Here is a 27,082-nt window from a genome sequence, read left to right on the forward strand (position 1 = left end):
TTTTTAATCTATCAATTTTAAATGTGTAAATCCTTTGACCTAAGAATTCTACAAGTAATTTATGCCCATGCTATACTCGCACTAGTGTGCAAAGATATATATCAACAACAAAGATTACTACAGCATAATTTATCATAAAAATTAGGACACTATTCAAAGTCTATCAATAGGGAACTGGTTTATACGTGGCATACTCTACTATGGTATGGAAATTCTATACAGAAGTTGGAAAGAATGAGGGAGACTTACATGGAAAAACATGAAAAAGAGCTCCAAGATAAATTTCAAAGGGAAAAAAGAAAGCTGCAGAATAACATGCATAACACAATCCCATTTGCTTTTTTTAAATGTGTATGCTAGAAGGATATGTTACACATATGCATCGTTTTGCAATTTTAAACAACATAAACAAAAAGAAAGCACAGTAGATCAGACATCCATGCACAGGAAAGAAGGTATGAGAAGTAAGCAGTTACCAGAGGTCAGAAGAGACTCCGAGTCAGGAGTTATAGCAGCAAGGTGAGAGCTGAGGCATCTCAGAGTTCAGGACAGGCGCAGACCGGCAGTCTAAGGCAGACAGGAGCCTCATTAGGAGAAACCGGCGATCAGAATCCTACAAAATGAACCTAACAGAGACTAATGCAAGTTCTCTAGAAATTTCTCCTGCCCCACTCTCAGGGCAGCAATTCATCCCCAGGCTTGTAGGGCCCTCCAGCAGAATTTACTGCACCTATTTTTTTTTAGTTGCAAGTGCTAAAGTCCCTGCGTGGCACAGTTAATGCACTCAGCTGCTAAATGAAAGGTTGGAGATTGGAGTCCATCCACCCAGAGGCACCTCAGAAGAAAAGGCCTGGCTCTCTACTTTGAAAAAAATCAGCCACTGAAAATTTTATGGAGTGCAGTTCTAGTCTGACACACAGGGGGTCGCCATGAGTCAGAATGGACCGAATGGCAACCAGTGGTGGAAGGTGGTACCCAAAAGCAGATATACACACACACATACACACACAACAGCAACGAGGGTATATGACTAGTATCTGTAGATCATGAGGAAAACGGAGGCACAAGTACCACTGGCGTTACATAGAACGCTATAAGCGAGAAACTATTTCAGATACGGTAGCTCCGCTGGTTCTAACCCTGAGAAGGTTTTGTATCTGACGGTAAGAAGGGAAAATATTTCAAGACAACCTTACAGGAAGCCAGGTTTCATCAGCTACTGCCTAATTACCCAAAGACTAGTAAATTCCACCTTAAGAAATCTTTCTCAGTAACACCGGAAATGAGCCCTTCATGCTGGCTGACTCCAATCCATCTAATTAGGCAAATACACATGGCTTCCTCCTCACTCACCCACTCACCCTGTTAATTCATAAATGCATGAGCTTCTTTATTTACATTTTTCTCATTTTCTTGTTTCTATATTCTGAATTAAAGCTCAAAGAAAACAGACAGAGTGTTAATTTAACTTCATCTTTGATTTTCTAGTCTTGTGCTTTACTATATCATTTGGCTTGAGGGTCTTCTTTTATAGAACACACGTGTGATGAGATTATTCCCGGCATTTCAATAACTTCAAAACAAACAAAAAAAAACTTGCCACCATCGAGTTGATTCCAATTCATGGAAACCCCATGTGATACAGAGTAGAAATGAGCTCCCTAGGGTATTCTTGGCTGTAATCTTTATAGAAGCACACTGCCGGGCCTTTCTTCCACAGTACCCCGGGTGGGTTTGAACTGCCAACCTTTAGGTGAGCAGTTGAGCGCAAACCATTTGTGCTGCCCAGGGACCTTAGTAATTTCAAAAGAGTCTAACTACCACCTGCCCTTACTGAATTCTGTTCCAAAGTAAATACAAAAAGTTTCAAGCTACATACAGCAAAGAATAAGAAATTATACAAACACTACAACACTAAATAATAGAAATCACTATAACAAAGCTATACATTATAATACAGCTACATAGGAACTGACGGTTTATAAAGTCTTGTTATTTACACTGTCAATTTGATCTTCATGGCAGCCCCATGCGGTCAGCAACATAAATATCTCTACTAACCTTTTCTATTAGGCTCTCAAAGGACCCCTCGTGGCACAGTAGTTAAAGAGCTTGGCTGTGAACCAAAAGGTTGGCGGTTCGATCCCACCAGCCACTCCGGGGAGAAAGATGTGGCAGTCTGCTTCATAAAAATTATAGCCTTGGAAACCCTATAGGGCAGTTCTACTCTGTCCTATAGGGTCTCTATGAGTTAGAATCAACTCGATGGAGAGCAGTGAATTTGGGTTGGCTTTTTTTTTTGGTGTTTGAGTCTCATTTTTCTCACCTGTAAAATGAGATAAATCATAGACCTGGTCGATGAGTGAGCTGACACCAGGCTCCAGGACTCACAGTGCCCTTCTTAGAACAAGAAAACTCCCTACATCAAGGTCAAATCCTCTGTGGGACAGCAACATCCACACACCCTGAGGGCATCAGTCAACATCAGTGCTACCATCTGTAATGGAAAAATGTGGCAAGCATCTAAATCCTCAAAGGATCCTTATCTACTGTGAGATGCTGGGGCATTTTCTCTTAGCCTCTGTAAATTGGGGTTAATGCTACTTACTAAAGATCGAAAGATGAACTAGTTAATCCTTATAAATCTCCTTGGAATTGAAAACTGCTAAAAGAAAAAGAAAGAAAACAGTACATAACTTAAATTAGTAGCCAGGGATTTGGGGTTACCTCTCATAAGAGGGTAATAGTTTCCAGTGTCACAGGAAAAGTCAAGTACAAAGTCTCCCCGTGGATAACACAAAGGCGGAAGTCAAGGAAACCTTTAGTATTAACGCAAGAGGAAAAGAAAGCCAAAGAGAAATATATTACTCCTGAGACTATGTCAATGAGAATCAGTACTGGGAGGCCTTGCTCATCGCTGTTAATTAATAAGAATTGAACACCTACTGGGCATATTGCCTTGAATTGCTCTTAGCTGCTCTTAGTTTAATGAAAGATGCATTGAATTTTTTAGTGAATACATTTAGGTTCTTGATAAAGACAGAGTTTCTAAAGGTATGCCAGAATAGGATAGAAAATTAATGTTAGAGAAATAGGAATTCATTCCGATTTTCCTTATACTTTTAACTGGGCTTAACATTGGTGAAGGTGATTCAGGTTCTTCTGAGAATCACAACACGTTCTGAAACCTCTGGTTGTAATTCAGTCAGGCTGAGATCAAGTTCAGCCCCAATTCACATGACCACCATTGGTTTAACCTAGGAAAAAACAACAGGTGAAAGCAGAGCACAGAAATGAGGGGGAGAAGACAGGTCAGGGAAAACCCGGGCCTCTAGAAAACTCCGTCAGGCCTTTTCAAAAGGTCACTTCAGTAGTTTATTTCCAACAAAGGTGCCAAAATGTCAGAATTCATTAAAATAATGTTGGTCTTGTGTGTGCCATCAAGTCGATTCCACTCATGGTGACCCTACAGGACAGAGTAGAACTGTCCCATAGGGTTTCCAAGACGGTCACCTTTATGGAAGCGGATCCCCAGGTCCTTTCTCTGGTGGCGCCACTGGTGGGTTCGAACCATCAACCTTTCTGTTAGAAGCCAGGTGCTTAACCAATGTGCCCTCAGGGCTCCTTATTAAAATAGTAGGTAGCATAAAATTAAATAATTTCAAATTTGAAAGCATGCTACTTAACATCTTTTAACAATCTTAAACTCTCATGATGATTAAAATTAACCTAGTGATCCAGAAGGAGAAAGAAAAGGTGGTCTAGCAGTCCTATTTGAGCTGTATATTGACCAACAGCCTGAAATCCCTGAAGTAACATTTAAGGCCTTATAACTTCATTTACAAAAAGAAGACAAAGGAGACGGGGAGGAGGAGGACAAGAAGGAGGAGGGAGAGAAAGAAGAAGGGAGAAGGAAGGGAAAGAGGGAGACAGAGGGAGAGGACAGAGGGAGAGATGAAGGGAGAAGGACATTCAGGAAACTTGTCAAACGTTCATCCTTGGGAAAAGACGAAGACGTGCTGCAATAAATCTGACAAAATCCCAACCCAAACTGCAAATGCTCATTCCATTAAACAGAAAATAGAACACTCTTCTGGGAGCAAATTCTCCTAATACTAAAGAAAACCTGATCTTCAGCGAGCAAAGAAATGGGGAGAAAACATTTCTCAAATCCAATGATTTGTTCCTGAAGACTGTGAACTCCTAAATGTTTCTGGAACATTTACCACAATCTGGCCCAAGTGGTTACAGTGATTAAAAAAACACAGACAGGACCCAGGTTATGATCTAGTGGGACTTGCAATTTGGTGGTCAGGCAAATCTTATACAAGTTAAGGATAACACAAGGCTGGTCCGTGCTACTGGAGCATTGAATATGTCAGGGATATAAGGAAGAAAAGCTAGAAGATCAGAGACATGGTCTGGGACCAATGTTTCGAAGTTTGAATTTTATTCATTATAGATAACAGGCCAGGAGGGGAAGCAGAAAGGGCCAGATACAAAGTTGATAGAGAAAAAGCAAAACTGAAATCCCAGGTAAAACTATACTAGTGAGAGTGGAAAGAAGGAGGTGAACTTTAGTCCAGTTTGAATAGACAGAGGCAGACTCATAGCAAAGAAGAGAGAACAAAGAAAGAAACGCCGGCCTTTGCAATGAGGGAACCCAGAGCATGATAAATTCAATCAACCAGACAGAAACAGTTTTCAGAAGTTGATGAGTTTTGATTCTTGTCATATTTAGGCTGAGATGACTGTGAGAAGCCAGTGAAGATCGTCACCAACAAAGTGACAACCAGTCACCTGGCAATGCAGGACTGGGTTTCCAGGGGACAAAGTCAGGTAGACACACAAGGCAAGTAGGAAGAGAAGTGGGCACGCAGAGAGCAGGAAGAGGAGGGGAGGCCAGTGGAGGAAACCAAGGTGGGACCTTTAGAAATACAGGCTGAGAATCAACAGAACTCAGTGTCACGGAAAAAACAAAGAGAAGAAAAGTTAAAGGCAGAGGTATGATGAGCAATGATGGAGTGCAGTAGAGGACAAAGAAGGAGAAGACTTACACCAGCGGTAGCTTTATGATTTTCCTGGAGCGATAAAGATGAAACCCAAGCTGTAAGCTGCTGAGGAGTGAATGAGTTCTGAGGATTGGGCACCTGGTACGGTATATTAAACCAAACCTGTTGCCCTCTAGTTGATTCCAACTCATAGCAACCCTACAGGACAGAGGAGAACTGCCCCACAGGGTTTCCAAGGAGTGGCTGGTAGATTCGAACTGCCAACCTTTTGGTTAACAGCCTGAGCTCTTAACCACTGCGCCAACAGGGCTCTGGTATAGTATGTTACTTGGCAGTAAACAAAAGAAGATTGAATAGCAATGTGAACAAAAAAGGATTTGGGCTTTTTTTTTTTTCTTAAGTAAGATTAAAGAAAAAAGCCAGAGAAGGGACAAGAAGTCAACATAGAAAAGAGATGGCAAAGTCAAAGAGGACAAAGGGACAGAATATCAAGGAATTCTTTACAATTAAATTCTAGTTCAGTGAACTGGGCAGTGAATTAATAAGACTTCTAATGCATTTGTGGTCTGAAGAGAGAGATACCGACAGCTTCTTGAAGGCTTTGGATCTTTCGTTTGTTAAGAATTATAGGACAAGGGAAAGCCTTGTATTCTCATTTGAGGTAGCAGTGTGAACCTTGATACAAATGCAATTTGTATTTTTGACTTGAGGGAGAAGAGAATCTGATGCAAGACAGAACTGGAGTACGAGCAAAGACGGAGACTGTGACATTTTCTACCAGACCAGAACAACACTTACATTTCCAAAGTATTTGTCCAGTAACTCCACATAACGGTGCACAATCTCTAGGGTCAGGAGCTCATTGTCCTGATTTTCTACCGCGCAGCAAAAATATAAACTAGCATACCTTGAAGAGAGAAAAATATCAAGTAAGATACAAAGTCACATGAAACAACCTGAAGACAGCTTTGTTCCTAACAACCATGCAAAATCTCCTCTCCAGAGATGCACCCCCTCCAAGAAGAATTTTACTTATTCATCACGTCCAATATCCTCCCAACACGTAAGATTGTGTAAAAAGTGTCGTGACTGGATTATTTCTGTTAATGAGGTGAAAGGGTCTCAACAAAATTTTACAGTGTAGAGACATAACCAGTGGGACAGAGTCCTCTGTCGCCCAGTAACTGGGGTCAGCTCAAGCCCTTCCACTGCTTGTGAATTGTTCTTTCTGAAGTGCAAACCCCTGACCAAGGCTCTGGGGGCCTCATTCCCTCTCATTCCACACGTTACTCCCCCATCATTTTGTCCTTGTCCCCTATCACCAGCCTGTCAGGTCTCCCCTCCTCTGCTTTCAGTCATGTGTTTCTTCTCCCTAAAATACTCTTCTTGTCCCCTGTTCATCTGGTTGACTCCTATTTCTCCTTAGGTCTTAGCTTGGGCACCATTTCCTCCAGGAAATTTCTATCCTCTCGAACTGGATGTACCTGCTATGCATTCCCATGCCTCCCCCATCAGAACATCTCGTTTCTTCCTGTCAGTTGCAAAGCCTGTTCCCCCATCTAGATAACTGGTTTCATAAAGATAGGGACCCAACCAAGGGGTTCCCTCTTGGGATACTCAGTGCCTGTATATATCTGTTGAGAGAAACACCAAAGTGTATTCTTTACACACTTATTTAACTTATAAATGAACCTCAAGTTTTAAAACCAGCAGGCAGAGAGAGAGGACAAGCTTCTGTCGGCAATTACTTCCTGGGACTCTGCCTTGCCACCACCCCTGGGAGGCTAATTATAAACAGCCTTTGCTGACATCTTGCAGGATGCTAGTGTGAAAAGCTCTGACCTGGACCAGAAGAAGGGCTTTGCCCAGGTAATTGCTGGTAATTTACTCCATTCAATATCAGTCTGTGGAGGTCACCTCTGTTCTTCCTCATTGGGTTTTATAAACCCCCTTTGTAAGAGCATTTTTAACATGAATGTTCCTTCTAGAAGTTAAGGTACAATGCCAGATGCAGGGTCAGGTCAGCTGTGTCCTGGTTCTGGCTTAAAAACAACTGTTGTCGTGGAGTCCATTCTGACTCACAGCGACCCCATATGTGTCAGGGTAGAACTGTGCTCCATAGGGTTGTCAATGGCTGATTTTTCATGAAAAAAAGATTGCCAGGCCTTTCTTCCAAGGATCCTCTGTGTGAACTTAAACCTCCAACCCTTCAGTTAGCAGCTGAGTATGTCAACCATTTACACCACACAGGGACTCTTGGTTCTGGCTTAAGCATCAGTTATCTGGCTCGTCACTGACAAAAGGACTTTAACTCTCAAGGCAACAGTTCCCTCATGGCTAAGTTGAGGTTTCTCTCTCCATGGCGAGGATGTACAGTAAAAAGAGAATATTCAGCTTTGAAGCCAGAAAAGATCTGGATATGAATCTTGGCTCTGCCAATTACTGCTCATTTACAGTGACCTGGGACCCTGGTGGTGTAGTGATTAAGTGCTATGGCTGCTAACCAAGAGGTCAGCAGTTCAAATCCACTACAGGCGCTCCCTGGAAACTCTATGGGGCAGTTCTACTCTGTCCTATAGGGCCGCTATGAGTCAGAATTGACTCAACGGCAGTGGTTTTGGGTTTGGGACTAATTACTTACACTCTCTGTGGCCTCAGTTTATTCATCTGCAAATATGAACAATAACTATAACAGGAGCTGCCTAATCAAACCTGGAACCCTGGTGGCGGAGTGGTTAAAGAGCTCAGCTGCTAACCAGAAGGTCAGCAGTTCGAATCCACCAGCCACTCCATGGAAATCCTATGGGGCAGATCTATTCTGTCCTACAGAGTTGCTATGAGTTGGAATCAACTCGATGGCAACGGGTTTGGTTTTTGTTGTTGTTGTTAATCGAACATATTCCCCATCTCTCTATGACGTGAACCTGCATTTTTTTTTCCACAGCATTTGTTACTAATGAAAATTGTTTATTTAACAAGTAAATGAAGCTTACGAGAGCAGGAATATCGTGTCTTGTGAAGTGCAGAATCCCCAGCCTTTAAAACAGCACCAGGAATATAATAGGTGCTCATAAAATAATTGTCGAATGCGTGTGTGTACTATCAAGGTATAGGTTAAGTACCTAGACTCCATCCTGGCACATCAAAGGCCTTTCAGTGAATAAGAGTTCTTTTCTAATTAGTCTGTTGGTACAGATATTTGCGCCTCTGCCTTCAAAGATGTGAGGAAATGATGGGATTGGTGTTGCCATCTAAAATCTTCAGGATTAGAACAAACCAAAGCAAAAATTAGAAGTTCAGTTCTCACAAAGTTACTCACACCTTTTATAAACAAGTTTTAGCTCCTTCCAGTCAATAAAGCTGCTTGTCCGCTGACCACGAGAGAGAACAATCTGCATGATCTCCCGGATGATCTTTTTCCTTTCTTTGTCCGGGAGGCTGGTGTACCATTTCTGCAGCCGTAATTTCCCTTGTCGACTGAAGAGCAACATGAAATGCATCTAGAGCAAACAAAGCAGGGGGCAAAACCAGAGCCTGGTCAACCAAGTCATTCTGAGCAGACCCTCAACTTCAGCAGCAAGAGGTACAAAGGTACATAACCCTAAACAGATTTAAAAATACCAGCATGAAAACTAGCCCATCTGACAAGTTATTACTATTAGCCGCTCAGAGGAAAAAGAAATGTGTACATCACAAATATAGTACCCTTATGTGAGGGGAAGGTAAGTCACGTCAGTTGTTTGTTTTTTTTAAAACATCTTTTAAGAACCACAGAGCCATTAGAAGGAATAAAAAATATCAAGAAAGTGTATAACTTCTTTGAGAAAACATAAAATTTCTTTTTCACAAGCCAAAAAAACCATTAAGAACAGTTGAGGGGTTTACTTAAATAAAAATTACATACCAGTTCCATATCACAATCACAGAAACATAATGATAATATAAAGAAGTAAAGAAAAGAAAGGATGAAGCAAGGGCAAAGAGTGAGAACTCAAGTTTCAAACGTCAGCTTTTTCATAAATCTTGTGGGATACTTCGGAGCCCTGCTGGCGCAGTGGGTAAAGCGATTGGCTGCTAACCAAAAGGTGGGTGGTTCAAACCCACCAGCCATTCTGTGGGAGGAAGATGTGGCAGTCTGCTTCTGTAAAGATCACAGCCTTGGAAACTCTATGGGGCAGTTCTACTACATCCTGGAGAGAGTGTAGCCATGAGTCAGAATCAATTCAAAGGCAGTGAATTTTTTTTTTTTTTTTTTGGCGGTGGCATACTTGGCTCAGAGTTTTAGAATCACTCATCTCAAGTTAAAATTGTCTTTGGCATCAGAATAGATTTTTAAGCAATTTAAATGGTATGCGTTTTGTTTTTTAATAATTTTTATTGTGCTTTAAGTGAAAGTTTACAAATCAGGTCAGTCTCTCACACAAAAACCCATATACACCTTGCTACACACTCCCAATTACTCTCCCCCTAATGAGACAGCCCGCTCTCTCCCTCTACTCTCTCTTTTCGTGTCCATTTCGCCAGCTTCTAACCCCCTCCACTCTCTCATCTCCCCTCCAGGCAGGAGATGCCAACATAGTCTCAAGTGTCCACCTGATCCAAGAAGCTCACTCCTCACCAGCATCCCTCTCCAACCCATTGTCCAGTCCAATCCATGTCTGAAGAGTTGGCTTCGGGAATGGTTCCTGTCCCGGACCAACTGAAGGTCTGGGGGCCATCACCACCAGGGTCCTTCTAGTCTCAGTCAGACCATTAAGTCTGGTCTTATGAGAATTTGGGGTCTGCATCCCACTGCTCTCCTGCTCCCTCAGGGGTTCTCTGTTGTGTTCCCTGTCAGAGCAGTCATCAGTTGTAGCCGGGCACCATCTAGTTCTTCTGGTCTCAGGATGATGTAGTCACTGGTTCATGTGGCCCTTTCTGTCTCTTGGGCTCGTAATCGCCTTGTGTCCTTGGTGTTCTTCATTCTCCTTTGATCCAGGTGGGATGAGACCAATTGATGCATCTTAGATGGCTGCTTGCTAGCATTTAAGACCCCAGACGCCACTCTTCAAAGTGGGATGCAGAATGTTTTGTTAACAGATTTTATTATGCCAATGGAGACTTAGATGTCCCCTGAAACCATGGTCCCCAGACCCCTGCCAAGCTGGTATGTGTTTTCAACACGAGAAAGCACTCTGACTTAATTTTCAAGTAAGTCTCGGAATATGTATTTGTAAGTAAAGGTTCAATGAAACTTCATAAGCTTTATATGAGTGGAAGACTTTGTGACAGTTATTAGAAATTTACTTTGGTTCCTTGGAGGTTAGGTGAATTTGATTTTCAGAAATTGTCAATTTTATGAGAGATCAAGTTTTCTCAATCCATATATGCGAAGATCAGGTTTAGAATCATAATTTTTTTGTTGTTTTAGGGTAGTTTTTTTTAACTCATTGTTTGGGTTAATTATGTCATGTAAGAAACAACATATACTGGAAACCAAACCTAATTATTAAAAAAAAAAAATCATTTTAGATATAACTCATTTTCTTGAAGAGGTTTAATTCAAAAGCCATGGCATAAACCATAACAACCCACTAGGTGGCGATATCTGAGGCCAAATGGAACCAGGTTCTTGTCTCAGAGCTTCCTTTACTCCCAACCTACAGAATTTAAGGTCTTCTTAGGGAGTCCTGTTGGCACAGCGGTTAACAGCTTGGCTGCTAACCACAAGGTCAGCAATTCGAATCCACCAGCCATTCCTTGGAAACCCTATGGGGCAGTTCTCCCCTGTCCTATAGAGTCACTATGAGTGGGAATCAACTTGAAGGCAATGGTTTTAATTTTTGGTTTTTGAATAGTTTCTGTTTTGTCTTTGAGGGCTAAGACAGCAACCAATGAAGTGAAACCAAGTTAAAAGCCTTGTTCATCCAGAAGCTTTAGGAAAAAATGGCCCTCAGTCAGGAATTTTAAGTATCTGTTTAGAACACAGCATTTTCTTAAACACTCATTTCACTGTCAGCGCAGGTATAAATAATTCAATAAAGAAACATAGTAACTATTGTCTTAGAATCATACTGAGAAAGGTATTTTTGCTTCCAAAGATAATAACCATAAAAGTGGCTAACATTCTAAAAGTAAGAAATTGTACGATTATCAGATCATAACATCTCAGGATCTTGCGGATACGACTTAGCTTTTGATCACCAATGGATGAAGCCTATTCAATCCAATGTCTAGTGACTAGTTAGAATTTCATTAAAGAAATGAAATCCGCACACTTGCTTGGTAGTTCACTTTGCCTTTCCTGTCAGAAAATGTTTTCTTCCCATACCCAGTGCCATCGAGTCGATTCCGACTCCTAGCGACCCTAAAGGGAATTTCCCCTACAAGGGAAAATTGGCTTAAATTGCAACAGAGGAGATTTTAGGTTTAGGTTTCGTCCCATCTAACCTAAAATCTCCTCTGCTGCAATTTAAGCCACTTTTCCCTTATTTTATTCACAGAGTATACAAAGAGTGGGAATGTATCCCTATTCTCAGTTTCACACACTTAAAACCAAAAATAAAACCAAACTCATTGTGGAATCGATTCCAAGTCATGGTGACCCCAGGTGTGTCAGAGTAGAACCGTATGCCATAGAGTTTTCAATGGCTGTGACTTTTCAGAAGCAGACTGACCAGGCCTTTCTTCTGAGCTATCTCTGGGTGGACTTGAACCATCAACCTTTCAGTAAGTAGTCAAGCACTTAACCAACTGTGCTACCCAGCAGCCTTACATATTTGAGAACAGCATTTACGTCTACTCTTAGTCTTTTCCTTCCAGAAGAAATAACCCCCGTTTTATGTCCTCTCTTATTGGTTCTATTTTGTGACCTAATAATCATTGTTGTTGAAGTCCTTTGGGATTTCTCCATAGGCTAAACATTACTTTTACATTGGAACACATCCAGATCATTCCCAAAGCTCCCACGAAAGGCTGGAACTACAGCCGAGTTTAATGGCGGATTACTTTCTAGCTCTTTTACGTTGCCACCTCATTTCAGGATCAGGTGCCTGCCCTCTCAGCATGGATTAGTAATGTAGAACAATGAACAAAGAGCAATTTTTCACTCTAACAACGAATTCAGAGAGAGGATGATCAGAACATGATACACACATCCATAAAGCCCATTTAAGATATAAAAGTGTGTCCAAATACAGAAGGAGGAACAAATAGACTCAAGTTTATCTAATAATACCAGCACATATGACAATGTTGCAAGACTGGTCCTCTCGTGTTCTGGGACCTGCTGTGGCAAGAACTGCAGCTTGTGTTGCGGTGACTGTCACCTCTGTAGATTTGGCGGTGTCGCCTGAGAGAACTGGCAGAATGAACAGTAGTGATTCACAGGAGTTCATCACTTCCAGCAATTAATTTTATCCAATTTATTGATTTAATCATTCAAGGCACATCTCAATGATGGATTTCAAGAGGTTAGTCAAATACCATTTTTGACTAGCATTAGCCTGAGAGTAGCGAAAAAAAAAAAAGAAGGGGGCAATCAGAAGGCTTTTTCAATATTTACTAAGAGCCAACTTAAATTCAAGTTGATATCATAAACAAACTTCATCTGATTTTAGAAAACAACATCTGGACATTCCTCTCAATAATGTCGCTGAGAAGAAAAGAGCAATGGAGAGACTGAGAATACTGTCCCAGGGGAAACCAACTCCAGAAATAACCATAAAACCCAATGAAGTGTGTTGAGCAGAGCTGACTTCTTACATTGGGCCTAAACCTTTATCTTCGTGTGGACACTTGGTTCCACAGCCCCCTTACCCCTACCCAGAAGGAGCTGCTTACGTCAGCAGCCTTCTTGAGGGCTCTAGCTCTATCGCAGGTGGTCCTTGCAAACATGTCAGGTTAGTCCAAACATTCCTTGTCCTCAGAGTGTCCAGTAGAATAACCCTTAACCTAATTGGTCCCAGCCCAAAATTCTCACTTTGACCCAGAACACAAACTACTCTGGGGTGTTTTCTGAAGCACATCCAGGATGGCTACTCTATAAGCCCTGTTAGGTCTTTGAAGTAAAGCCTGCAGCAGCGTAGTACCGATCTATTTGCTTTGCTGCACTGAACCACTGGTGGGATCTTCCTTCTAGTCGAAGATGAACAGTAAAGGCTTCCAATAGCAGCTTTGGTTCTTAATGTTTGCAAATCTCCCTGCTCCTGATCTAAACCCATGAAATGGACCCACAACCAGCTTCCAAGAAGAGAGGGACTCAGGAACTTTTTCCTGACGTCACACCACGAATACCACCTTTTCAGGACTAGCTTGTCTTTCAGGATCTGGACACGAATATAAATATACAGAACATGTTCCTTTCCTCCAACTCCATCAGCCTGTTAGGCCTTCCCCTGACAACCTGGATCACAGCATGTATCACTTGAACAATGTTACTGCTAAGATCCTCACCTCTTTAGCCCCTTTTCCAACCTCTGCACTCAACTCACAAATTTCCAAACAAGATTAGTTCAGCTATTCTCACGCCTGCTTCTTTACCAGGGCTTCAGGAACTCCTGAGAAAATTCACAGAAGTCTTCAGAGATTGGTACTAAATGCATGATGTCCCAACTCAGCGGAATCTCCAGTGTTACCTGGAAACTCTTTCCATGTCCCTCCTCATGTAAAGGGGCAAGAGCTCTCCTTTCTATCCCCACCACGGGTTATTCTAAGTCACTACCATGCCCCTCATATTTCCTATCTCCATCCTTACTTCCTGACTGTAAGCAGAGGATAAAATCCATTCTCTGGGATTTCCTCACCTCCTCTCACACCCGCACACACAGATGTACACACACTTGGTCACTCCCATGCCCAACCCAAATTATTTTCTTTCTCCATCAGGGAACACAGCATCTTCTCACCCTCTGTTTTCTACCCTCACCTACCTCTTCAGGGGTGTAGCTTCATCATTCCTACACTGTCAATCTAGACCCTTCTCTGGGGCTACTTACATGTAGCTGCTGAATAAACTCAAGTTTGTCTCAGCTTTAAAAAATCAACGATCTGCTCTAGAATCCTAATCTTCCCGAAAAATGTCCCAGTGCTAGGCATCAAGTATCTTAAAGTATCCATATCCTTTGACCCAGTAAGTCTATTTTTTTAATTTATCTTAAAGCTGTGCCTTATAATGCAGATAGACATTAAAGCATTAGATATTTACTAAATTTCTTTATTGAAGCACACAAATGAATAAAACTGGAAAATAAATATTCAATAATAAACTTTAATATTTGTTAAATGATTTTAATGGGGTGAGGAGCCTATGTATAATAACAATAAAATATAAAATTGTGCCGGTAGAATTGTATCAACCATGTAAAAGTACACTTGCAGAAAAATTACATGAAGGAAATACACGAAGTTGTTAATGGTGGTTATCTTGAAACAGTAAAATTATAAATGTTCTTTTCTTCTTTGTACTTGTCTGGATTTTCCAAAATTCACATGCGTGATTTTATAATCAGAAAAAAAATGTTTAATAAAAAGAATATTAGCATGCTTAATAAAAATCAGCCAACTTTCTATCTGAAGGCCTAATATTAAGTAAATGTCAAAGTTCTTTCAACAAATAAAACTATACCTCATGGAGACTGCACTCTACCCAGGAGACCCTGTAGTATGGACTTTGTAATCAGACAAAATGGGGTTCACAGCCTATGAAGGGAACCACTCCTATAATGCCAGCTATGTGTGCATAACGACAAAGGCAGTAGTTACGGAACATATAAATATGATCATCATTGCTATGTTAAGATGGAGAAGCCCTAGTAAATTTTTTTTCTCTAACTTCAAAACAACGCTATTTAATTCTAGCAATGAAATAAAGAAAGCAAGGGTGCAGGGAGGCATGAACCTATAGTCCAGGTTTTATTTAACTTGTTTTTGCAACAGCAGACTGTTATCCAGTGGGTTGTAAAACCAATTTAGTGGATCACAGCCAGCAAACTTTTAATGAAATAGAGTAGAACAGGACAATGGCAATATTATTTCAAAAAAATGTGTGTTCTGATTGCATATATTTAATCTAGGTAGTGGTGTAAAAGGAGCCTCGGTAGCACAATGGTTAAGCGCTCAGCTACTAGCTGAAAGGTCGGAGGTTCAAACCCACCAGTGGCTTGGCAGGAGAGAAGACCTGGCTATCTGCTCCCATAAAAGATTACAGCCTTGGAAACCCTATGAGGCAATTTTACCCTAAAATATAGGGTTGCTATGAGACAGAATCGACTCGAGGGCATACGACAGTAACAGTGGCATAAAACACATTTTTTACTACTGGTTGTGGCTTTTAAAAAAAAAAAAGGAAGATGACGATGAAGACCTTGACAATGAGCTAGCAAAGAGGTTGTCCAAAATGAGGTTAAAAAAAAAAAAAAAGCCTGGGGGAAAAAATGTTTAAACACAAGTCTAGTCAGTAAGGAAATGTTAACAGTATCTCTAGGACCAGAAAAATGGCTTTTTATTTAACAGTGTTAATATTTAAACTCAGAGAATGCTGGGTACCAGGAAGAACACTCATATATACTTTTTCAATGTATGAGAAGCAACTATTTGGAATGGGACTCTGGGTGTGTCAAACCACTGTATTCCAGTCAGAATGCCAACCTCCAGGAAAGGTAGTATAAGACTAACTCACGAAGTCTGTTAGAAAAAAACAGAAATATAGCCCTTTGATGCAGAAATGAATTCAAACATTTTTTTAATGCTGACAAATTAAATAGACAAGTAAAATGATAAAAAAGAAAGAAATACTTCACTCAGTCACAAGTGTCAATACCGGCATTCAATACCCTCCCCTCATTTCAAGATTAACCGTTGAGTCGATTCCAACTCATAGGGGCCCTATAGGACAGAGTAGAACTGCCCCATTGAGTTTCCAAGGAGTGCCTGGTGGATCTGAACTGTCAACCTTTCCGTTGGTAGCCGTAGCTCTTAACCATTACGCCACCAGGGTTTCCAAACCTGAGACCATCTCAGGGCAAATTATTACATCAGCAGTCAAAATAACTGTATTTCAGAGAGATCTTAAAAAGTAAATCAATTTATTCATTCAACCAGAATTTACTGAGTCGTACTGTATGTAAGGCATTGTATCATTCATTATAAGGCATACAAAAATAAGACAGTCCTTTACCTTGAGAAGCTTACAGATGTGATAAGGCATCAACAGAGATTTCAAGGTAAACATACTGAATTGACCATAAGCCTTTGTCTCCTCCCCCCCCCCACCACTAAAATGACAAGAGCAGAATTTTCAAAAGGTTATTAACCCACAAAGACAAAGAAAATGGGAGGGGAGACAATAAATAAAAGGCGAAAAATTTCAATAATCTTTGGGAGGTGGGAAGGAGACAAAAGAATGATAACCAACTTAACAAAACAGGGAAAGCTGTGACTTAAAACGTGGATTCCAAAGAGGACTCAGCCAGTTCTCCCCAGAGAATGCCTGAGAGCAGCAGCCGGGGCTACCATGTCCCCAGAAAACTAGTGATAAGGCAAAGTTCTAAAAGTAGCAAGGCTGGCTGAAAGTCTACCTACCTACCACCTACAGCGTTTCCGGAGGATATACATGCATACCACACCACACACACACACACACACACACACACACAGACACACACACACCCACGTAAGTTCCCAATTGCTTTACCCAAGGATACAGAGACTGAGCTGAGGCAAGGTGGCCACTCAGAGCAAGTCACCAGGTTGGAGCACCTCTTTGCACAACTTTCATTGGTCACTCAGAGTCACTTAAGGAAAACAAGCCACCTTCACCTTTGGAATCAAGGAGTCTCAGCTCTTTAGTTTCTTTTCATACCATGGCTTTCTTCCTGGATCATAGCTAAATCCATTCCTTGCTCATAATAAGGACTCGGTAAGTAACGATGGAACCATAAAATTTTGAGAAACGGCAATATTCTAGGTAGGGAATTGCCTTGGGTTTTCTATAAGGGTAAGAGGGCACTATGGTTTTCTGGCTATAGCCTTCCTAATAAAACCCAGGATTTTATTTGGCATCATAAGCTCACAAATAGAATTACTTTTCTCCAGATGCAATAAACTCAACTAGCACTTGTTCCATTTGCCAGGTCTTCTGGCAGCTTATCCTGACTGGTTTTACAGTTTCCTGGTCAAAGACTTAATGGCACCACCAACTGAGAGCAAGCTGCTATATTCTATCTGCTAGATCAGTTATAAAAGGGTTACACACAACTGGTCTCAGCACTCATTTCAGGGCTCCGTGGCTCACATCTGAATGCAGGGATGAGCCTTTAATAACTGCTGTAATTTTCTTCCTCTAAGCTTCTCTGAAAAGCCCAAGGCCATCCTTCCAGTGCTGCTGCCTCTCAAGCTTCTCCCTTTGTTCTTGGCTCCCATCAGAGGGGCTTTCTAAAAGTTGAGGAGTACCTGGGCGGTGCAAATGGTTAACGTGTTCCACTGCTAACCAAAAGGTTGGAGGTTCGCGTCTATCCAGAGGCACCTTGGAAGAAAGCCCTGGTGATCTCCTTCGAAAATATCATCAATTGAAGCACAGACTCAGAGTGATGTACACAATGTTCACTGCAGCACTATTCACAACAGCCAAAAAGATGGAAACAACCTAAATGCCCACCAGCAGGTGAATGGATAAACAAAATGTGGTACATACATACAATGGAATACTACTCGGCCAGTAGGAGAAATGAAGTCTTGATACATGCTAAAATATGGATAGAGCCTGAAGACAGTAAGCCGAGTGAAATAAGTCACTCACAGAAGAACACATATTATATGACCTCACTTACGTAAAAAGACAAGCAAAGGCAAAGGTATAGAGGCTCAAGTTTATTGGTGGTTACAGAGGTGGAAGGGAGGAGAAAGGTCAGGTTACCGTGTATGGAATAGTGAGTTTTGGTTTATGGTGATGGAGAAATCGCATTGATTAAACGCAGGGTCACACAACTGATTATTGCAACTGCTGTCCATAAGTTACACACACGTAAAAAGTTGAATTGACAAAAGCTGTCTGATAGATAAAACAATGACAGACAACAACAACAAAAAAGAATAGCTGCTGAGGCTATCCACGTATAATCAAACACCTCATGGGATTTGGCTCCTTGGTTTGGAGGTTTAGAATCTTGGTTTCATGGGACATCCCAGTTAACTGGCCTAATAATGTGTTTAGTGCTTCTGTTCTACCCCCTTAGTTCTTTGCATAGTATCTGGGATCTTCAAAGCTTGCAAGCAGTCATCCAAAGCACAACAACTGGTCTCTATTTGCCTGGAGCAAGAGAGGAAGAAGGAAAGTCAGGAATGTGAGGAGGAAACAGAATGTGAGGCTAATTGCCTCTATGACAACTGTCTCCTTTGCCGTGAGGCTAGGAGGTGACCGTTTCAATCAGAGATTCTGTAGAAGACTCCTGATCAAAAAAGGGAAAAGGCAAAACAGAATTTCAAATTCTTATGGACTCCAGACTTTCTGGAGCCATGAAGGCTGGATGAACCCCTGAAACTGTTGCCCTGAGATAATCTTTAAACTTTAGACCAAAAATATCCCCTGAAATCTTCTTAAACCCAAACAATAGTTTAGCTTAGCTAGTAAAGAATGCCTGCCTTGAACACTGTCTCTTTGAAGATTTATCTAGATGGGATCAAACTGACAACAGCAACTCAGAAAATTAGATAGAAAACTTAGAGGGTAGTGAGTTTATGTGAATGGGAGAGGAACAACTCAGATAAGGAGGGTGAGAATGGTTGTACAACTCAAAGAATGTAATCAATGTCACTGAGTTGTGTATGTAGAAGCTGCTGAATTGGTGTCTGTTTTGCTGCGTATATTCCCAACAACAAAATTTAAAAAATTTAAAAAAACCCTATGGAGCACAGTTCTACTCTGACACACATGGGGTCACCATGAGTTGGAGGTGTCGCAATGGCAACTGGTTTCCAAAAAATTGAGAGAATGGACATCCACTGTTTCTTCTCCATCATCATGTATTTGCTTATCAAAGAGCTCCAGCCACATACAATTCCTTCTTCCACAAGCTAAGCTTCCTTCTCCCTAAGCTTAAGTCTTCAATGATCAACCTTTATTATAGATTTTACCAGTGTATAGATTTACCTTGTGCAAGTAAGATTTGTCAGATTGAAGTTTCCTGGGTGTAATTTACACATGTCCTTAAGATGAAAGTTCACTCACACTGCCAATCCTCTTAGTGACTCATTGAAAGAAACTTGCTACTTGCCAGAATTTAAACTTTCAGCTCTTCCAAACTTGTTATATGTCACCCAGCCGAAACGGCGCAGTTCAACCACCGTTTCAGATTGGGTCCAGGGCAGGCTGTGCATTAATCACTAGGACAACCCACATCCTTCCGGGAGGAGGAAGTATGGGCGGTGGAGTAGCTTCGCTGCTAAGCGTAAACATCTTGGTAACTTGGGAGCTTGCCTTTGAATCCTGGCTCTATCATTTATGAGCTACATGGACTTGGAGAAGTGACCTCATCTTTCTGGGCCTCACTTCCCTTATCTGTAAAATACAGTTGACAATAACAATTACCTCCATAATGTTGGGAAGATGAAATTAGATCAGGCATGCAAACCTCTAATTGCCGAGTCCAGCACAGAGCAAGCTCTCAATAAATGCTTGCTATCACTAATAAACTATCAGGAGTCGCCCTCTGTCATTTATCTTCCCAATTATCTTCATTGAGGCAAGCAAAGCATTCTCTACTTCTCCCTTTCAATTCACTCCATTATCACCCCATTACTTTCTCACTAACTGGATCCAATGTTCTGATGGAATTGACAGTCATTTTACAGGTAACCAGCAAGGCCTTCTGCTGGTTCTTCGGGTAATAATAAACCATCCAATTTCTAACTATCTCATCAATCACCTTGTCTTCTCAAACATCTTTCCAGTGCTTAAATGATGACTTTACTCCAAGGACAGCCCAGCCTTGTCATTAAGTCACTCTGGGTTACTTTCTTCCTTTTGACTATTGACATGGTCTTCTGATCACATATTTATTCATTCTTTTCAGATTCCCTGGAAGGTGCTTACTTTGTTGTTGTTACTGTTAGGTGTCATCCAGTCGATTTAGACTCATAAAGACCCCGTGTGACAGAGCAGCATTTCCTAGGCTGTAACTTTTTTTTTTTTTTTTAACTTTTACAGGAGCAGATCAGCAGGTCTATCTTCCAGGAAGCCACTGAGTGGGGTCACCAAAAGAGCATTTAACTGCTGCCCACCAAGGCTCTTTGTGTTTACTTTAGGGTTCCCTACTTTTTCCACTTTTGTGTGTGTTATTTTTCAAGTGTCTTTTTCTATAATTGAGTAATGTCCATTATTTTTTTAATATTTTGTTTTTACTTTCATCCTTATTCCTTAATTGAACTGCACAACTCCTCTCTGGTAGATCCCTCTCATTACCCATCCACCTCCAACCTGGTTTCTATTCACAGAGGCAGCATGGGGTCATGGGAATGGAAGATGGGTGTGGTCCTGGATCAACTGTCACACCTCTCTCTGGGTCTCATGTCTCCAACTGTGAAATGGGTGATCAGGTTCACAGATTCAAATTCAGAGGAGGAGCCACTCAGAACAAGTTACATTTAAATGACAGTGAAGATTCCATGTAATATAATATGAGATGGAAGAGACAAAAAAAAAAAAAAAAAACATTGATAGTAAACAAACCAAACCCATTGCCCTGGAGATGATTCTGACTCACAGTGACCCTACACGACAAAGTAGAACTGCCCCAGGGGGTTTCTAAGGCTGTAATCTTTATGGAAGCAAAACTGCAACATCTTTCTTCTCTGGAGTGGCTGGTGGGTTCAAACCACTGACCTTCCAGCTAGCCAAGTACTTAACCACTGTGCCACCAGGGCTCCTTAAAAGAGACAGTGACAAACTATAAATCACACATTCTAAATGCAACAGCAGCCACAACTCAGCCACAGCAAGGTGTTGTCAAAAACAAAAATCAGCTGACATTGCCAGACCATCGGATTTTTTTTTTTTCCAAAAGAAGTCTGAAATCTGGATGATTATGTGAAATTGCAGGATTTTTTAAAATGTTTCTGTTTCAGTCGAGGAGGTTCCAACTCATGGCAACCCCATGTGTGTCAAAGCAGAACTACACTCTGTAGGGGTTTCGATGCTTATTTTTGGGAAGTCAGTCACCAGGCCTTTCTTCCAAGGCACCTCTGGGTGAATTCGAACCTCTAACTTTTGGATAGCAGCCAAGCACATTAACCATTTGCACCACCCAGGAACTCCTTTTAAATGTTAGCAATTATCATCCTCATCATCACTGCCTGTGAGCTGCACTTGGGGTGGAGGCTGCTGAATCTGATGGCCGCTGAAGTCCCTTGCCTCACTCATTCTACAGCTTTATTGGGCTCAGATTTCTCTTTTTTGTAGTTTCTGAAACTACTTGCTTGAGAAAGTAGCCTTCTGACCCAAGAACCTTACTTCCACATCTCGGCAGAAGAAAGTATTGTCAAATCTCTTCTGAAATTAAGTCTCCCGTTAACATTTATTCATCGAATTTTACAGGGTTTTTTCCCCTCAAGATTTCCAGCTAAGGCTTATGCTTCCATGACAAAGACAGAGAAACGTTACATAGGTAATTAAAATCCATGCAATCTCAGAATCTCATTTCTGGCCTGTTAGGTCAGCCTTTTTCCTGAAATCAAATGTTGAAAAGCGGCCACTTCGGCCCATGTATTTCCGTGCTTTTCCTAAGCCTCACACACCATCTGGTGGCAGAACATCTACCTATAAAAAATGAAATGCTCAGTCAAGAAAGCAACTGAAGTGAATTTGGGGAGGAGGAAGAAGGTAAGAAGAGCAGGGTAAGAGGGACAGTGAGAAAAATGGGAATGAGATAGAAACAAATGCTATGGCTAACCCTCAAATTCAAAGATTAAGTGCTGAGAATTAGCTACTGGCTCATTTTCTCTGTAAAGCTATAAGCTTTCTCTGAGAAGAGAATCCCTCCTAAAAATTGTCTGTTATTCATCCACCTGTTATTGCACAATAACATTTACCGGAAGTGGGGAGGGAGGAAGGGAGGGAGGGTGGACAGATGGACAGGTGGACGGATGGATGGGTAGATGGATGGATGGATACATGCATGGGGGGGAATAGATGGGAGAATGGATGGATCGGGGGATGGGGGATGGGGGATGGATGGATAGTTATACCAAAAGGATAGGATAAGCAGCCTATCTCTCGCTTTGAAATTTATCTTTTTTTTTTTTAATATTAAACACCATCATGGTTGTTTTCTATGTCATTAAAATTCAGTATCATAAAACCAAATCATCTACATTCCAGAGATAAAGGCAGCAGATTCCATTCAATTTAGCAAATATTTATTCAGTATCTACCCTGGTGAGGTATTTAAAATCAAATAATCACTCATCTCTAGGCTGGCAAAATATTAGCATTAGAAAGGATGACAGAGCTGATTTGGGGCAAACATCCTCAAACTGAGAAAATCAAGGCCCAGAATGCTGGTGATGCAGGCACTGGGTCAAGTAGCTAGTAACTGGCAGTTAAACCATCTCCTGGCTCCCCGCCCAAGGCCCTTGGCATTCTGCACCATGGACCACTTCTTCTTGTCCAGTGAAGATAAAACTGCTTGCTGCTCTCTGTGTTTCCATCTTTGGAAGTAATTATAACCATGCAAGTCTTCTGCCAACACCAGAGGCCTACTTACAATAGTTGAAATAATTATAACCAGGCAAGTCTTCTCTCAACACCAGAGGCCTACTTACAATGGTTGAAATATAGATGTTGAGCATGTGCCAGACCCTCCGTTAAGCACACCACTTGCAGCACTTCACATAATCTTATCAAATCTTCACTATTACTAGCCCTATTTGATTGATAAGGAAACTGGAGCCCACTTTGCCTCAAAATTCCTCAAACTGTAACACAGGTGGATTTGTGGCAAGGAGAGAGATGGTAGCTCTCAAGTCAATTATGAACCTTCTGGAGTAGGAACTGAATGTGCAGGGGAGTGATCTAAACCTGAAAACCTTTGTGGTTTGAATCATAGGGGTAATGCAGGGACTAAAAACCTAAGTGTTTTGGAAAATGTTAATTTTGTTAACTGGGTCCAGGCCAATTAGCTAGAAGTTTCTAGAGCTAACTTTGATTCCAAACACCCCTTTCTAAAACCAGTTGCCATCAAGTTGATTTAGACTCGGTGGCACCATGTGTATCCGAGTAAACTGTGCTCCATAAAGTTTTCGATGGCTGATTTTTTAAAAGCAGATCACCAGGCCTTTCTTCTAAGGCATCTCTGGGTCCAACATTTCTGTTAGCAGCTGAGCAAATTAACCTTTTGAACCACTGAGGTGGCTATGGAATGTTGCCTCCTCATGGAGAAAGATATACAGTGGCACCAATAGGGTAGCCTCTCCCACTTTTGAAGTTAAAAATGATACTAAATCATCTTTGTAACTAGAAGGCAGCATATGAAGCTCCCCCTGCCCTATCCAATAACCAAGGGTTTCTGTGTCAATCATAAAAACAAGCAGGAGGGGGCAAAAGACCTATGCTCATGTAGATTAAGAGAGAAAAAGTAAACATTCGAATAAAATAAGAATGACATTAGCACTGAAGCCCTCTGGGTCACACTGCTGTTGTTGTTAGGTGCCGCTGAGTCAGTTTCAGTTCATACTGACCCCATATGATAGAGCAGAGCTGGCTTATAGGGTTTTCTAGGTTATAATCTTCACAAAAGCAGATCACCAGGTCTTTTCTCTTGCAGAGATACTGGGTAGGTTCAAACCACCAACCTTTCAGTTAGCAGCTGAGTATTTAATTCATTACACCACCATGTTGCTCTCTGCATAACTACTATGATTGATACAGATATACATCGAGGTTGCTGTTGTTGTTACGTGCCATCAAGCTGACTCCAACTCATAGTGACCCTGCGTACAGCAGAATGAAACACTGCCCAGTCCTGCACTATCCTCACAATCTTTGCTTTGTTGCACCCCACTGTTGCAGCTACTGTGTTAATCCATCTCGTTGAGGGTCTTCCTCTTTTTTGTTGACCTTCTACTTTACCAAACATGATATTCTTTCCAAGGGACTGGTCTCTCCAGATAACAAGTCCAAAGTCCTTGAGGTAAAGTCTCACCATCCTCGCATCTAAGGTGCATTCAGGCTATACTTCTTTCAAGACAAATGTGTTCATTCTTCTGGCAGTCCATGGTATACTCAATATTTCTGTACAACACTGTAGTCCGAAGGCATCAATTCTTCTTCAGTCTTCTTTATTCATTGTCCAGCTTTTGCATGCATATGAGGCGACTGAAAATACTAAGGTGCACCTTAGGCCTCAAGGTGACATCTTTATTTTTAACACTTTAACGAGGTCTTTTGCAGCAGATTTGCCCAATGCAATACAACCTTTATTTCTTGACTGCTGCTTCCATGGGTGTTGATTGTGGATCCAAGTAAATTTTTGACAACTTCCAACTTCCTTCATTTGTACTTCACATATTCCAGGTTCCAATTATTAATGGATGTTTGCAGCTGTTTCTTCTCATTTTGAATCATGCCACATCAGCAAATGAAAGTACTGAAAACTTCACTCCAGCCACGTCATTAAGGTCACCTGTACTCTGAGGAAGCAACTCTTCCCCAGTCATATTCTGAGTACCTTCCAACCTGAGGGGCTCATCTTCCAGCACTGTATCAGACTATGTTCCACTGCTATCCATAAGTTTTTACTGCTGATTTTTTTTTTCAGAAGTAGATCGCCAGGTCCTTCTTCCTAGTTTGTCTTAGTCTGGAAGCTCCACTGAAATCCATCCACCATGGTTGACCCCGGTGGTATGTGCAATACCGGGGTGGCACAGCTTCCAGCATCACAGCAAAACAAACAAGCAAACCACCACAGTATGACAAATTGACAGACGAGTGGTGAATATATCACAGTAAACCTGCTGCCGTCAAGTCAATTCCTACTCATAGCAACCCTACAGGACAGAGTAGAATTGCCCCACAGGGTTTTAAAGGAGTGGCTGGTGGATTCGAACTGCTGATCTTTTGGTTAGCAGCCATAGCTCTTAACCACTGTGCCATCAGGGCTCCATTTATCACAGTAATGACAATAAAATGGAAGAAAAAGCTCTAAGTTTACTGGACTGGCAACTTTTTCCTAGCAGAAGAACGATATCTGAGATCATCTAAGTAGTTTAGCTAGCTCAGAGTAGGCCCTTATCTCTTCTCATACAAATTGCATCAATAAGGGAACCTGAATTTTTAAAAAATTGCTCAGATATCTCTACTAAGGGTCCATAACGTTATCATAAGGAAGAGTTACTGTTTCCTTGTGATTATAAGATAAATAACCCTGTACTGGTAGGGAAGTCTCTACTTCTAACAGAAACAAGGTGGGAGGCAGGTGGTGGCGGATGGCAAGGAGGTGCTGCTGTTGCGGGGGCGGGGGGCTTTCTTTCTCACTAAAAATGCAGTCTAACCTTTCTTCCTTTCTTTTCTGTATTCACTCAGCAAGTATTTACTGAACGCCTAGTATGCCAGGTACTGTGCCAAGAGATGAGGCTTCCACCAAGAACAGGACATACAAGTTCCTACCCAGTGGAACATACATTCTAGAGGAGGGAGATGGACAATTAAACAGCACAGATTGTATCACAGCATGGTGTGTTAAAGCAGAAGTAGCACAAGGAACTATTGGAAAATAAGTTTGTCTGGCCCTTATCTAAGGGGCCAGACAACCCTTGAGGAAGTGGCTTTCAAGATAAGACCTGAAAGATGAAAATGATTAGCCAAGTGGAAAAGAGGAGAGGACGGAGACAGTGGGGTTAAGTAAGAATGATCAAGCAGAAGGAACTGTGGATATGAAAGCCATAAGGTAAGAAGGGATATGGTTGGTGTCTTCAAGAACCAAGAAAAGCACATGGGCCTGGCTGACTACAGAGGAAAAGTGGGGAGAGATGATATAGGAGAGATGGGCCAAGGCAAGTATATGGAGGGTCTTACAAGCTACAGTAAAGAATCTGGACTTCAGACTAAGAGTTTGGATGAGGAAGCACAAGAATGGAGTAATGCATGCAAGAAATAACAGTGGTTCCTATCGTCATGCAACAGTAAGGATTAAGAGAAGTAGAAGGATTCTAGAGGTATTTAAGTAGTAGAACCAATGGGGCTTGGTTAGCTGTGGATATGAGAGGGAAAGAAAAGTTAAGGATAATTCCCAAGTATGGTGGCAAATTTTTTCAACCAGGGAACCCTGAAGGAGTAGGAGAAAAGCCCAAGGGGAGGGAGCAGTCATGGCAGTGACAACTGGCTTGGATTCTATAAGGTTATGTTTCAAGACGCTCTGAAATGTGGAGATTGCCCTCCAACAGTGTCCAAGAAACCTCCTAAATCATCTGCTGCATTCTCTCTGTTCTATAAATGAGGAAACTGAGGCACGGACAAGGGCAATGACTTACCAAAACTGCAAAGGGGGTGGGTAAAATCAGGTGTAGAATAAAGGCCCATGGTCCCCATCTTACATCATTTCTCATGGAGCAAGAGTCAAACTTGTTACCCGTCCCACTTCACTAGAGCAAATCTGCTCAACTCAGTAAGGACGGCATTGGTAACGTCCTGCTCTGTTTGTCTCTTCCTTGTAAATTTTGAATTCACTAAAAATGAACATTTCAAAACCTCTTGGGGAAAAAAGCAGGTAAGATTGTGTAGTTTGGGGGTGTCTCAGCATTTTCCAATTATGAACCACATAACCATAAATGCTTAAAATATGCAAGGGTACTAATTAATGTTATTTTAACAAGGTTGGAAAAATTATAGTATGTTTGTGAGGTTGTTTTAAACACCTCAAAGTTTTTTCAATATAAGAACCTATAAAAGTGTTTTCTTATAAACACAACTTAAAAATTATTAATGGTCTTTTGCTTTTCTGATCTCTACTAATAAGTCCTATCTTTTAAATATAATTTCTATAATTATAAATTATATTCTTATGTAATATGTGGAGTTGCACGAAAGACACAGTAGCTCTTAA

The 27,082-nt window shown here is 41.3% G+C and overlaps 1 protein-coding gene across 2 annotated transcripts in view; it reads right to left on the minus strand.

Annotated features, from left to right (window-relative positions):
• AP1S3 (adaptor related protein complex 1 subunit sigma 3) overlaps positions 1 to 27,082 on the minus strand; it is a 70,519-nt gene that overhangs the window by 10,803 nt on the left and 32,634 nt on the right. For both annotated transcript variants that reach the window (XM_049888314.1, XM_049888313.1), the window contains exons 2-3: positions 8,334 to 8,512; positions 5,811 to 5,919 (exon numbers count right to left, since the gene is read on the minus strand). In XM_049888314.1, the coding sequence (XP_049744271.1) occupies positions 5,811 to 5,919; positions 8,334 to 8,512 (288 nt within the window). The remainder of the gene's footprint in view (positions 1 to 5,810; positions 5,920 to 8,333; positions 8,513 to 27,082) is intronic.

The sequence above is a fragment of the Elephas maximus genome, chromosome 6 (genome assembly GCF_024166365.1).
Source record: "Elephas maximus indicus isolate mEleMax1 chromosome 6, mEleMax1 primary haplotype, whole genome shotgun sequence".
Classification (NCBI taxonomy): domain Eukaryota; kingdom Metazoa; phylum Chordata; class Mammalia; order Proboscidea; family Elephantidae; genus Elephas; species Elephas maximus.